We start from the raw sequence: 12,935 nt of genomic DNA on the forward strand, positions 1-12,935 counted from the left end.
AGACTCTGTCTTGGAGCTTTATATAGTTCTCTCATTCCTAAAATGGGAAGAATACCACCTAGTTTTTAAAGCTTTGGCAGTGATGAAATGTAACTTATGTAAAATGAGTGGGACAGGGTCTGGCATATAGTTAAATCTACAAAATAAATAGTATTTGCTATTATTATGATTTCTAAAAGTAATACCAGTAGGAAGATATATCATTGTAAACTTTATGGTTATTGTATCTAATAGTTGTACTTAGTTCTCCACCCCTAGAGTAAGTAGTTAAAGCCTATAATGATTTTCTAGTTTGCTTTATGAGTGTTGTTGTGTGTTTTTTTTTGTTTTTTTTTGTTTGTTTGTTTTGTTTTGTTTTGCCCTTTTCCCATTGTCTCAGGCCATTTGACATTAATTATACTATGGTCAGTATAGTTGCTGTAACATCCTGGCCTTGCTCAAACACGTAACAATTAAATGACATAGATATTTAAAATTTACTATGTATGTTTACAGGAAGCCCAGATTTAAGAAAACATTTTAATGGTGTGATTATCCGAGTTTCCTTTGGATCTTTTTAATACCAACAGACTTCTGTCTCTTCTTCCAGCTACGTAAAGTTTCAGTCTGTGCAAGAATGATGAGCAACTTACAGTCCGTGGAGTGATTTTCAATGACAGAGTTTAGCAAAATAATGTAGTCTCATTGGCAGCCCCTTCTTCTTTGCTTGTTCCTTATCCTAACACCTATTCCTATTTTCTGTTGCCTATTCAGTTACTGCCTAACAATTTATGTGCTAGCTACACAGAAAGACCTGAGTTGTGATCACTCCTAGAGATATTTGCAATTTGAAAAAAAAAAATCATAAAAATGGAAAATTTCCCCAAATATGACTACAATGATTGTGTCTATACTTTTAAAAAGTAATTTATTTCATGAGATCTTCCTGTTTTCTTTTTTACAGGTTCTGTACAAAATAGGTCACTCTGCCCTTTCTAAACTTACCATTAAAACCTCTAACCTCTTGCTCTGCACTATTCAATATGTTTTGGCTCCCCCAAAAGAAGGAAGTTTCTTGGAGGGAATATGTATTTTAGCCTTTAATAAACTTCATAACATCTAGCATAATGACAGGCACATGGTAGGAACTAAAACATTTACCTAAAACATCACCTACCTACTGCACGCAAATTATCACTTTATAATGCAACAATCAGAAAAATTTGAGGGGCGCCTGTGTGGCTCAATGGGTTAAGTGTCTGACTTTGGCTCAGGTCATAAACTCAAAGTTCCTGAGTTCAAGGCCAGCATCGGGCTCCCTGCTGCCAGTGCAGAGCTCACTTTGGATCCTCCGTCTCCCTCTCTCTCTGCCCCTCCCCAGCATGCACGCTGTCTCTCTCCCAAAAATAAATAACATTAAAAATATATACATGTATTTGAATAAGCCACTTAAAAAGCCAAGAACCTAATCTTTAGCCTGTATTTAAAATAAAATAAACTTTATTGTATTAAGAACAGGAAAAATTCAAATAATATTTTGCTATAATGATTATTTTTCCAAGTAAACATATATGCTGTGTTGCAAAAATATAATGATAGTGTCTCACACACAAGAAATTTATAATCTAACAGAAATAAAAGATCACTGCATGGGGGTCAATTCCTGCTTATAGAAGATCTATCATATTTCTACAATGTAAACAAAGCAATTATTTTACATTATTCATTACACTTATAGGACTTTAAGAGATGGAAAGAAGTTCCTGAAGCATCATTTCCTCTTCCTAAACTCAGTCTCTAGAATTCAAACTAGTTTTGGTACTCAAATTTTTACTGAGTCGACAGAGTTAGAAATAATTAATTTTAAAAGTTTAAACCATCATACTTAACTTTCTTTTTTCCTCCCAGAATATTCTCACTGTAAATCTTGGTCTAGCTATTCAACTCAGCATACTAACTTCTTTGTCCATTATTTCCAACCATAATATTATTATCTTCATCTCAAAAGTTCAGAGCAGGATCTAATTCAGGATGTAAACAGATAAGTCTTTTGGAGCCTACTTTCTGATACCAGGAAGCTGTGTAAAATTTCACTTCTCTTATTTGGAGGCATGAAGGAAGAGAGAAGATAGCCTTTGAAGTTCTAACTTTTTTTTACATCAGCCCTCACTCTTCAAAGGTAAAAATAATATACCACAATCTTAAGGAAATTATATACCAACTTAAAGAAGTATCCCGGAAAACTAACAAAAGCAGTACTTAATCATAAAGGAATAAAATGAAAAAAGAAACTGTTGACTCATAAAGTATTTTAAGTAATGACAAAAACAAATTTAAAGAAAAATAAGGGTATTATATAAAAATATGTAGAAGCAATTTTAGAATGTAATTGTACTAGGAACACCTTATTGTTTTTAATTTTTTTTAAATGTTTATTCATTTTTGAGAGACAGACAGAGAGACAGAGCATGAATGGAGCAAGGGCAGAGACAGAGACACACACACACAGAATCTGAAGCAGGCTCCAGGCTGTGAGCTGTCAGCAAAGAGCCCAAAGCGGGGCTTGAACCCAGAAGCTGTGAGATCATGACCTGAACCGGAAGTCAACACCTAACAACTGAGCCACCCAGGATCCCCTTTACTTTTTTTTTTTTTAAAGCAAGAAAGAGTACTCATAGGAAACAACTATGTAGCAGTATGTAGTTAAGTCAAAACAACTTTCTAAATAGTATATATATATATACTTAGAAATGCTGTAAATTCTAGGGTAGAATTATAAAAACTGAGTATCCTAGTAGTAATGAACTTGACAAGTTTCATAAAGTCATTATTAAAAAGGGAAGTTGGAACATTTATTCTTAAATGAGGAAATTATGCTTTAAAAAAAACAGCTACATTTCTTCTCACAAATAAAAGATTGGCTTTAACACATTACCTATTGATAACAAAACAAATCCTACATTGTATTGATTTCCTTAGCATTAGAAATAAATTTACTGATATACTACAAGAAATATTTAAGTGCCTATAATTTTTATAGTAATATCCTAAGATGCAAATATACACATATGAATTAAGTCATATTTAGTCATAGTCCACAAATGAGTGCCTTCTAAATAGTGTTTTATAAAAAATTAAGAGCTTTTAAGTGAAAATCAGAAGCATACTATGTCATAATAGCCATAAGTATTTGTTTTCAAATTTATTAAAGGAAAATGGTTCAAAGATTTAGGTTTTTAAAAATCTATATTCATGTTAATAAAAAGCTTCTTATTACAGGTCAAAATTAATGATTTACTTAAACTTGGATTTGAACATATATAAATCAGACACCCACTAACACATTTAGTACCACAAGCAAAGATACCACCTCTGAGCAAAACAATGAGAAAAAGGCACCCCTTCTCTGTGGGTCCATGCCACAAGACAAGTGAAGCACAGACCACCAACTCACAACCCTTGGACACAACTGTATGCTACCATATGTTAATCAAAAAGAAATCTTTTAATTTAATCTAAATCATTACCTTATATGAAGCCTTTTTTGGTTTATATCAAAAGATTCAGACAATCATTTCTTTAAGCATAATCTCTAGTTACCATATATTTTTCAAGTGGTCAGTATACACTAGGTACTATGTTAAACCCACTGGGTTTCATAAAAAAAAAAAAAAAAAAAAAAAAAAAAAAAAAAAAAAGGAAAGAGCAGTATTTAGCCTAGGAGTACCTTAACCCTCTGGAAAATTTCAACTAACTGAGATAGTACACTTTTGCATTAATGATATGGAATCCATACCAATTTATTGACCTGTATGTTATAGTACGTACTGTAAGGAACTATTCCTATAGCTCACATTTTAAAAAAATAATTATCTTAGGGGCACCTGGGTGGCTCAGTTGGTTGAGCGTCCAACTTTGGCTCAGGTCATGATCTCATGGGCTGTGAGTTCGAGCCCTGCGTTGGCTCTGTGCTGACAGCTCAGAGCCTGAAGCCTGCTTCTGATTCTGTCTCCCCACTCTCTACCCCTCCACCACTCATGCTCTGTCTCTCTCAAAATCTAAATAAACATAAAAAAAATAAAAATAAATAAAAAATAATTCTTTTAGTTTGAACTACAGTTGGCTTGGGGTACCTGGGTAGCTTAGTGGTTAAGCATCTGCCTCTGGATTTTGGCTCAGGTCATGATCTTATAGTCCTGAGATCAAGCCCCATGTCCAGCTCTATGCTAACAGTGCAGAACCTGCTTAGGATTCTCCCTCCCTCCCTCCCTCTCTCTCTCTCTGCTCCACCCCTCCTCACTCCCTCACTCAAAATAAACAAACTTAAAAAAAACAAAATGAAATGAAATATAATTGGCTTTATACTGTCTTTGTTCCTATCTTTTTTATTTTTTGGAAAAAAAATTAATTATTACATAGACAAAGGGAGCCCCCTGCCCTTACCAAGCCCATTCCCCACTTGCTCTGCAAAGGTAACTCTCAATATGTGGCACAGTGTTTACCGTCCCTATGTATGTCCCTAATATAGTTAATTATACTTCAAGGCTTGCTTCTTTTTTGTTTCAGGTTTGTGTTTTTTTGTTTTTTGTTTTGGTTTTTGGGGTTGTTTTTTTTTTTGCAGAAAATTAAAGACTATGTAAAAGGCATCAAAATATACATATTCTTCTGGAACTTTGCTTTTCTTGCTCAATATTATACTTTTTAGATTCACCCAAGTCAATGTTAATTCATGTCATTCTAGCTCACTTTTTTTTTCTTTTTGGCTTTTATGATAAACATTTTAGAGCACACAAAAGAAGTGTGATGTACTCCATTAACCTATCACATAACTTCAAGATTCCATCCATTCTTCCCCCTCCAACATTTTTTTTTTGCTAGAATATTTTAAATCCCAGATCTACTATTTTACCCTATATAATTTACTTGAACTGAATAGTCCCATTATATAAAAAAGTCTTCTGTTGCTAAACACTAACAGTGTTTTACATAATAATAATTTTTTTCAATTTGAAAATCAAACTATTATTAGAAGTCTAATTCATTTATACATATTATGGTTTAGATATATTTGACCTTCTTCCAACTTACGTTGATCTTTCTGCCTACCATTCTTTTTTCCCCATATCCTCCTTCCTTTCCTTATCAATAAATTTTAATATCTTTTCTTTTTGTCATTTTTAAAAGATTTAAAATATACTTCAGTCCTTTTAGAAGTTATGTTTAATGTACACAGTCAATTACTACTAACTCTAATAGCCATTAACTTATAAAATACATCATCCTCTTGTGTACCATTAAAATAGAAAAATGCTATCAACTAAAGCATAAAATAATGCTTTCTTATCACTTAAAATTCTAATTTTATGTTTCCAGACAGAGTGCACCCGAGCAAGTAGGGGAGAAACAGAGGGAGAGAGAGAAAGAATCCCAAGCAGGCTCCACATGCAGCACAGAGCCTGATGGGGTGCTCAATCCCACAAATGTGATACCATGACCTGAGCCAAAATCAAGAGCTGGATGCTCAACTGACTGAGCCAACCAGGCACCCCTAATTTTATGCTTTTAAAAGAGCTCTTTTAGACTTACTTAGGGGTACATTTTTATTCTATTACCACTCCTATGTGATACAGAATAAAAAGGAAGGCAAAATGAATTAATTCTCTTGACATACTCCTAAATCTTCCTCATATTCAGATTTTGACCCTTCTCACTTGCTTTCCACTTGGGAGATTGCTGAGGTCTGTTTTTTCCCCATACAACATTATCCTCAATATCATCAAGACATTATTGATATAGCACTTCTTAAAAATGCTCCATTGTTATCTCCCAGTTTCTTCTAAACACTGGTGCTCACATTTTCTTAATCTTACCAGGTCTCAACAAATGATTTTCAGTCAATACCAGAACAATTCCTTCCTCAAATGGTCTTAAGATATTCATCATCTTAAATTGTACTTAAGTTGTACATCAAAATATTGCAGTTGTCCAATCATGCCACCAGGTACTATAACCAAGTTGACATAGGCAATAAAACTACACACAAAAGCCACCTCACCAACAGCAATTATATGATATCATCAATTGAAGATGTATTCTGACTTCAAAGATGTGAGAAAACAAGAAATACCTGGTAGCTTTTTTTCTAGTGCCTAGGTCTGCACAGACCTTTATGTAACTTGCTTAATACCAAGAATGTACTTTCAATCTGGGGACTCTTTTTTTTTTCTTTATATTTATACAGGCACATTTATTTTTTGTAAGTTTTTAATTCCAATTAACATGCAGTATTATATTAATCTGGGACTGCTGAATTTCTTCAGGTCTGAAAAACTCTGAGCTATTAACTCTTCAAATATTACTAGACCACCATTCTTTCCATTTTTCTTCTGGAATTCACATTAGATGAATGTTGGTAACCTTTACTTCTCTGTATTATGGTCCGTTCCCTCAGTACCATCTTCCAAATTCAGTCTCTGACTATATCAAGTTTAAAATCTGTCTTCTCTAGTACTTTTTTTCAATAACCATATTCATTTTCAAGTTTTGTAATTAGCTGTTTTCCTATCTAGTAAATCTTATTCCATTATGACTCTATATTTCTTAATCTTATTTAATATTTTATATTCACTTTTCTCACTGAACAGCCTCAACCACATAACATTTTTGTTCTTTTGTTTTATAAATTTAAATTATATCTGCAGAGAATTCTTTTTTCTAATTGTTAAATTTATTGCTGTCTTAGGGTCACATTTCTTAGACGGGCTTTAGAATTTTGGTTATTCGTTCATTTCCTCTTCTCTTTTTCTCCCTCCCTCCACAAGTGCTGTGTGACAGTTCCAGAGAATACAATGCATATGTTACCACCTAGAATTGTGTTATGTTCTATCCTTTGTGCCCACCCATCCCCACCAGCAGTTTTCAGATTACCTCATGCCAGCCCTCCAAGGGCCCAATTTAGTCTTATCAAGTCTTACTTCCTTGGAAGAACATTGGGGATATGGCTAAATAGTCATTAAATGGTTCCTTAGCTTGATTCGCACTCAAAATTGTGTCCATAAGTTCCCATCTTCCAATAAAGCTTTAGCCCTAGCCAGCAGCCCAAGAGTCTTCTTTTTTCCTACCTATATAGCTTCACCCAGTGAGTGGGCTCCTTGTGCTTTACTGCAAATGGGGAACACACAGTCCCCTTTAGCACACAAGAGCTTGAAGTGCAACAAACCTGCAAAATCAATCTCTACAGGCCATTTTGGGTATCTGACCCACTTCTGGTTCATAGAAATATTATTCTTCTTTTCTGGACCCTGTTATTTTGTTTTCCCTTCTTGTATTTTATTCGTAATTGCTGTTGTCTGGAATGGTCTTTTAAACTAGTAACTTACTCTTATTCTTATCGCCCTCCCAATGTTTATTTATTATACATACATTAAAGGAAATCAGTTATGCCAAATTCCATCAACTGTTTTGATTTTTCCATATTCTCTTCTAGTTTCTGCCCATGTATGTACACTTTTATAATTATTATAATTGCTATAATATAGTTACAATTTGGTTTTCTTTTTTTACTGGATATTTCAAATACTTTAAAAAGCTTTCAAAATTATCACTCCCTATGGCTCATTCCTAAATGAGATACAACACATCAAACAAGTGAATGGTTAAACTGTTTTGAAAGGGGGAAAAATCTACTTTCAATTAAAATGCGAGTGGGGGAAAGGGTTGTGGTTTACCGCACTACCTCATAAATGTCTTCAAAGTCAGCAATAAATCACCCACAACACATATTTTAAAGCTTATCTTCAAGTATCTATGCCTTTCTAAATATACCACTCTTGCCTCAAAAAAAATTTTACCTCACTGTTAAACCTGACACCAAGCAGTATCTTATCAATTATCTTATAAAAATATCTTACAAATGTCAATGACATAGATATCATTCCTTTTTAAGTATTTGCTAATCTATTTACTATACACAACATATTCTGCAAACCCAGTTCTATTTCACTTAGGTAAATCACTAACACTCAGTGTCACAGTGTCTTCATCTTTAATATGAGGTCATTCTTAAGTGTCTGAAGATCAAATGCAGTCTTATGTTTGAAAGTGCTTTGAAACCACAGAGATATTATTTTTTTATTACAATTACCTTTTCTATTTCTCTTTGTGTAGCTCCTTCCTTTTTCAAACGTTCTTGTTCTACACACTTGGCATTGTAATTTTCCTTGGATTTCTGAAGGGCCTGAGTTATGCTCTGAATGGCTTGAACAGCTTCCAGAGTTCCTGCAACCTCTTCTTTAGTCTGTATGGTATGAAATGATTCATCAAAATGATCAAACTGTAAAGCACTCAATATCTGATCCATCAATCCTTTAGCAGGAAAAAAGTGATACCTTTTTATGAGATTTTACTTGTTCTTCTCCATACTTCTGAACTTCCTTTATTAATTCTTGTAATTTTCTAACAAGATCCAAGTGACAGTTTGCTAATTTCTCTGTAGATGTTTTGAACACATCCCACACTGGTGCAAATGTTCTAAGGGAAAGAAAGTACAGGAATTATTTAATAAAAGAAAAAAAAAGTTTAAGGCTCCAAAACAGAACCAACAGAAACAATAATATTATGTTCAGCAATTTTAATTACGCAAAATAGGAAATTAAAATAAATCATAAATGAAATGATTGGCAGACTGATGCTGATTTTTTAATCCGTGGTTAATTAAAATATTTTTGGACCTCAGTCGGGTACACAGAAATCAGTTAAATATTTATCAGAAGTCTGGCCATGGCTCTCTATTAACCATATCACACTATTTCTGAGTTGATTTGGTTAGACTTGTCTATTATAAAATTAACTTGTTTCCAAATTTTAATTTTTGACTACTTAGTGTTCATCTAAAATGTCTCATCAAAAATAAAAGTTCCTCTGGGACACCTAGGTGGCTCAGTTGGTTAAGCGTCCGACTTCAGCTCAGATCATGATCTCACCTATTATGGATTCGGGCCCCATGTCAGGCTCTGTGCTGACAGCTCAGAGCCTGAAGCCTGCTTCGGATTCTGTGTCTCCCTCTCTCTCTGCCCCTTCCCCATTCGTGCTGTTTCTCTCTCACACACACAAATAAACATTAATAAAAAAATTTTAATAAACAAAAGTTCCTTTGATTTCAAACACGCAAAAGTCAAATTCACAGGATTTTTTAAGATTAGTCACCCTTAATAATCATTTGAAAATATTTTAGAACTGTTAATCTGAAATCTTATTTCAGATAATTTTATCTGCATACTTTAAAAAACACTAACACAGTCCCTTTCTAGTACAGGATACGTGATGCAAGACATACTTTCCTACCACTTTTTCTCAATACTGAGAATTTAGTATTTTCAGTACATTCAAGTATGTCCAAAAGTTACTACATTATTGCATCTTGGATAGTACAGTATTTAGGATGTCAATGGTTAGCTTAAACCAATTTAGTCAATAAGGAATGATCTACAGATAATTTTACCCTATGTTTTCTTCAAGTACTTCCTAAGATATTTTCAACAGCACCTGTTTTACTCTATGACAAAACTTCTAGAAAACAAATAGCAGCACACAGCAAGAGGGTAAAGAAATAAATTACTTATCCTATTATGTATATTTCCTACCAATTATTACATTTCAAATTATTACATTTCCTACCCAGTAGGAATGCTAACACATAATGATCATTTTAAGCAATAATAAAGAAGTTCAAACAGGAAAATTAACATGCTTAGAATAAGGCTGCTCCGATTAGATTTCAACTTAAACTTTAAAATCTAATCAGCTGGCAAGGAGTTAAAAGGAGGAGTTTGAGAATAAAAATAGACAACTGAAAATTATCCACTCACTACAGCACCAAAATACATATATATCACTTCATGTAAACCTGATACATGGTAGTCCGGACTGGACAAAGCAGAAAGATGGGAGTGTACCTTTACCAAAGGATTCTTTACACTGTAAAGGGGTTCAACATAAGATTTCTTTAAATACAGGTTTCCTTAAGGAATGTCAAATTTCTTTACATTTTAAAAGTTTGATATACAAACCTTTTTTTCTGGTCAAGTAATATATATTAATATATAGTAAGCAGTAAGAAAGAAAACTGACAAGTCCAAAGTATTTTTAAATGCAAAAAAAATAAAGAGAAAATTCAATTGCTTAAATATCCATCAGTAAAATATTAATATTTAAAATATTTATGATCTTAAGTAATGACACTAACACATAAAATATCATCTATTATTTATGAGAAGTACACATTCCAAAGACAGAAATGTTGTCAATATCTTATCCAGAAACACAGTTGAAGTTAATTCATGTTTTTTGTATCTCTCACCTGACAACTAAAAATAGGGTAGAATTTCCTATAATAAAACCACAACCAACTGTTTAAAGCCAGCTTCTGCTATTCCAGTTACTTTCTAGCCCTTCTACGATGGTAAATAAATAAATAATGTTTTAGAAGAAGCATGTCAACATAAAGGCTTTAGAAAAAGGAGGCTGCCAGAAAAGTGATGTACCAAGGGAGTGGGGGGGTGGGAGAAAGAACTGGAAGACAACTGGAGGAAAAACAACACTAGATGGTCATCAACTAACAGTCCCCACTCTCCTCTGGGTGAAAAAGGTAGCAGCTCCCCAGCCTTCCTAGCCATAGTGCAGGGCTACAGAAGGTCCTCTTAGCTGCAACTATCAACACTTAATATAATGGACAGTGTCACCATGATGAGGATGAACTGAGAGTACAACTCTCTACCTAGGCCACAATTTAGCAAGATTTTCATTTAAACTCATTCAACCACACAAAAGAATATTTTCATTCTTAACCAGTTTTTTGGTTCAGGGAACCGTTTGTGAATCTAATAGATGGTATAAACCCTCTTCATCAAGCACTGGGTGTTGTATGGAAACCAATTTGACAATAAATTTCATATATTGAAAAAAAAACCCCTCTTCATCAAAAATATGAACTAATACCTATTAAAATTTCAGGGGATTCACAGGTGAATTACTTGTTAAATTATCTTAAAGTATACCTTTCCCCAATTCTTAGATAATTAAAAAAGATTAAATATTCCTCCCAGGGTTTTTGTGGTATAAATTATACAATATCTCCTCCCAGAACTACTGAAGCCATGTAGCGTATCTTATTTAAAATGAATTCTTTTATTTATTTATTTTTTTATTTATTTTTGAGAGAGAGAAAGAGCACAAGCAGGGGAAGGGCAGAAAGAGAGAGAGACACAGAATTTGAAGCAGGACCCAGGCTGCGAGCTGTCAGCAAAGAGCCTGACACAGGGCTTGAACTCACGAAATGTGAGATCATGACCTGAGCCATAGTCGGGACTTAACTGATTGAGCCACCTATGAACCCCTAAAATGTATTCTTAATATTCATTTTTCAAAGAACATATTTTCTCACCACAAATTTTTAAGAGAAATATTTAATAGTCTATAAAATCATGAGACCTTTTTAATAAATTTTAATCATTTCAGTCAAGTTTAAGTGACTTTGTAAAGATCGCTATTCAACATAATTTAAGTGAACTTACAGAAAACTAGAATAACCATGTACAATAGATAACATTTATGATCTCAAAATTATACTACCAAATGACTAGGTAGTTAAATAAAGGGGAAAATGGGTTTCATTTACTTAGACTGCATTAACTGATTAGTTCAATTCTATTTTCTATTAAGTCAAGAATATATTCATATATAAAAACATTTTTCAGTACATTATATATTATTATATTTACCAACAATTAATCTTCAATAAGAACCTAACATTCTCAAGAACTGTGCCTAAATCAACATTGAAAAAGTTTTTCAAAGACATTAACTCACCCAAGCTGTGAATAGTTGCTTGCGGATTTTGCTAGTTTTGTCATTGACCTGGAGTATGCTTCTTCTATTGTAGCTCTGTTAAATCAAATTTCCGTATGATAAGAGCTCTCAAACACAGAAAAATTATCAAAATACAATTAAAACTGTATAAACAAAAAACTCAAATATATATTAAAAATAAGTAGGTACTGGAGCACCTGGGTGGCTCAGTCGGTAGAATATTCTATTCCTGATCTTGGGGTTGTGAGTTCAAGCCCCATGTTGGGCACAGAGCTTACTTAAAAATAAACAAATACGTGGTCATAAATTTCAGGCCTATCCTTAAATGCCCTTTGAGCACATATATTTAAAGAACTGGTCTGGTATAGAACTAAAAAAATTTGTATCCCAAAAATTAAATGAAATCATTACTCTTTTTATTTTAACGTATCAGTGGTTATTTGAACGACAAGTACAACAGCACTGCTTCTTGACTGTCTCTCTTTATTTCTCTGTAAACTAATTCAGTGTGAAAGTCATTTGTACTTAATACTTCTCTAGTATAGTTAATATAGATTTATTATTCTTTAATACTGTGATTTCACTATTATGCACATTTAATAGAACAAAAGATTGATGATTGTCATTTGGACAAGCCAAACATAAGTTATCAAGGCTTAATCTATTTTGTGATTAGATCTAAAACACTAATAAATAAGTATTTCACGCTAAAAAACTGTGTTTTATGGGGCACCTGGGTGGCTCAGACAGTTAAGCGTCTGACTTCGGCTCAGGTCATGATCTCCAGTTCATGAGTTCAAGCCCCACGTCAGGCTCTGTGCTGACAGCTGGATCCTGGGGCCTGCTTCAGATTTTGTGTCTCCCCCTCTCTCTGCCCCTCTCACGCTCTGTCTCTGCCTCTTAATAATAAATAAACATTAAAAAAAATTGTTTTGAAAACTGTGTTTTATATAACCACTAATTTAGCATATAGGATTTTAGGCTTTAAAAAAAATCAACCAAACCATTAAATATGGAAGAAAACAATTTTTCCCTTAAACACATAATCTCAAATACAAAATATGAGACTGTACTGGCCTTCTTAACACTAG

The 12,935-nt window shown here is 33.4% G+C and overlaps 1 protein-coding gene across 1 annotated transcript in view; it reads right to left on the bottom strand.

Annotated features, from left to right (window-relative positions):
- FCHO2 (FCH and mu domain containing endocytic adaptor 2) overlaps positions 1 to 12,935 on the bottom strand; it is a 124,286-nt gene that overhangs the window by 76,576 nt on the left and 34,775 nt on the right. The window contains 3 exon segments of the mRNA XM_060635563.3: positions 8,123 to 8,275; positions 8,367 to 8,508; positions 11,845 to 11,919. Coding sequence (XP_060491546.2) covers positions 8,123 to 8,275; positions 8,367 to 8,508; positions 11,845 to 11,919 — 370 coding nt within the window.

The sequence above is a fragment of the Panthera onca genome, chromosome A1, assembly GCF_046562875.1.
Source record: "Panthera onca isolate mPanOnc1 chromosome A1, mPanOnc1 haplotype 2, whole genome shotgun sequence".
Taxonomy (NCBI): domain Eukaryota; kingdom Metazoa; phylum Chordata; class Mammalia; order Carnivora; family Felidae; genus Panthera; species Panthera onca.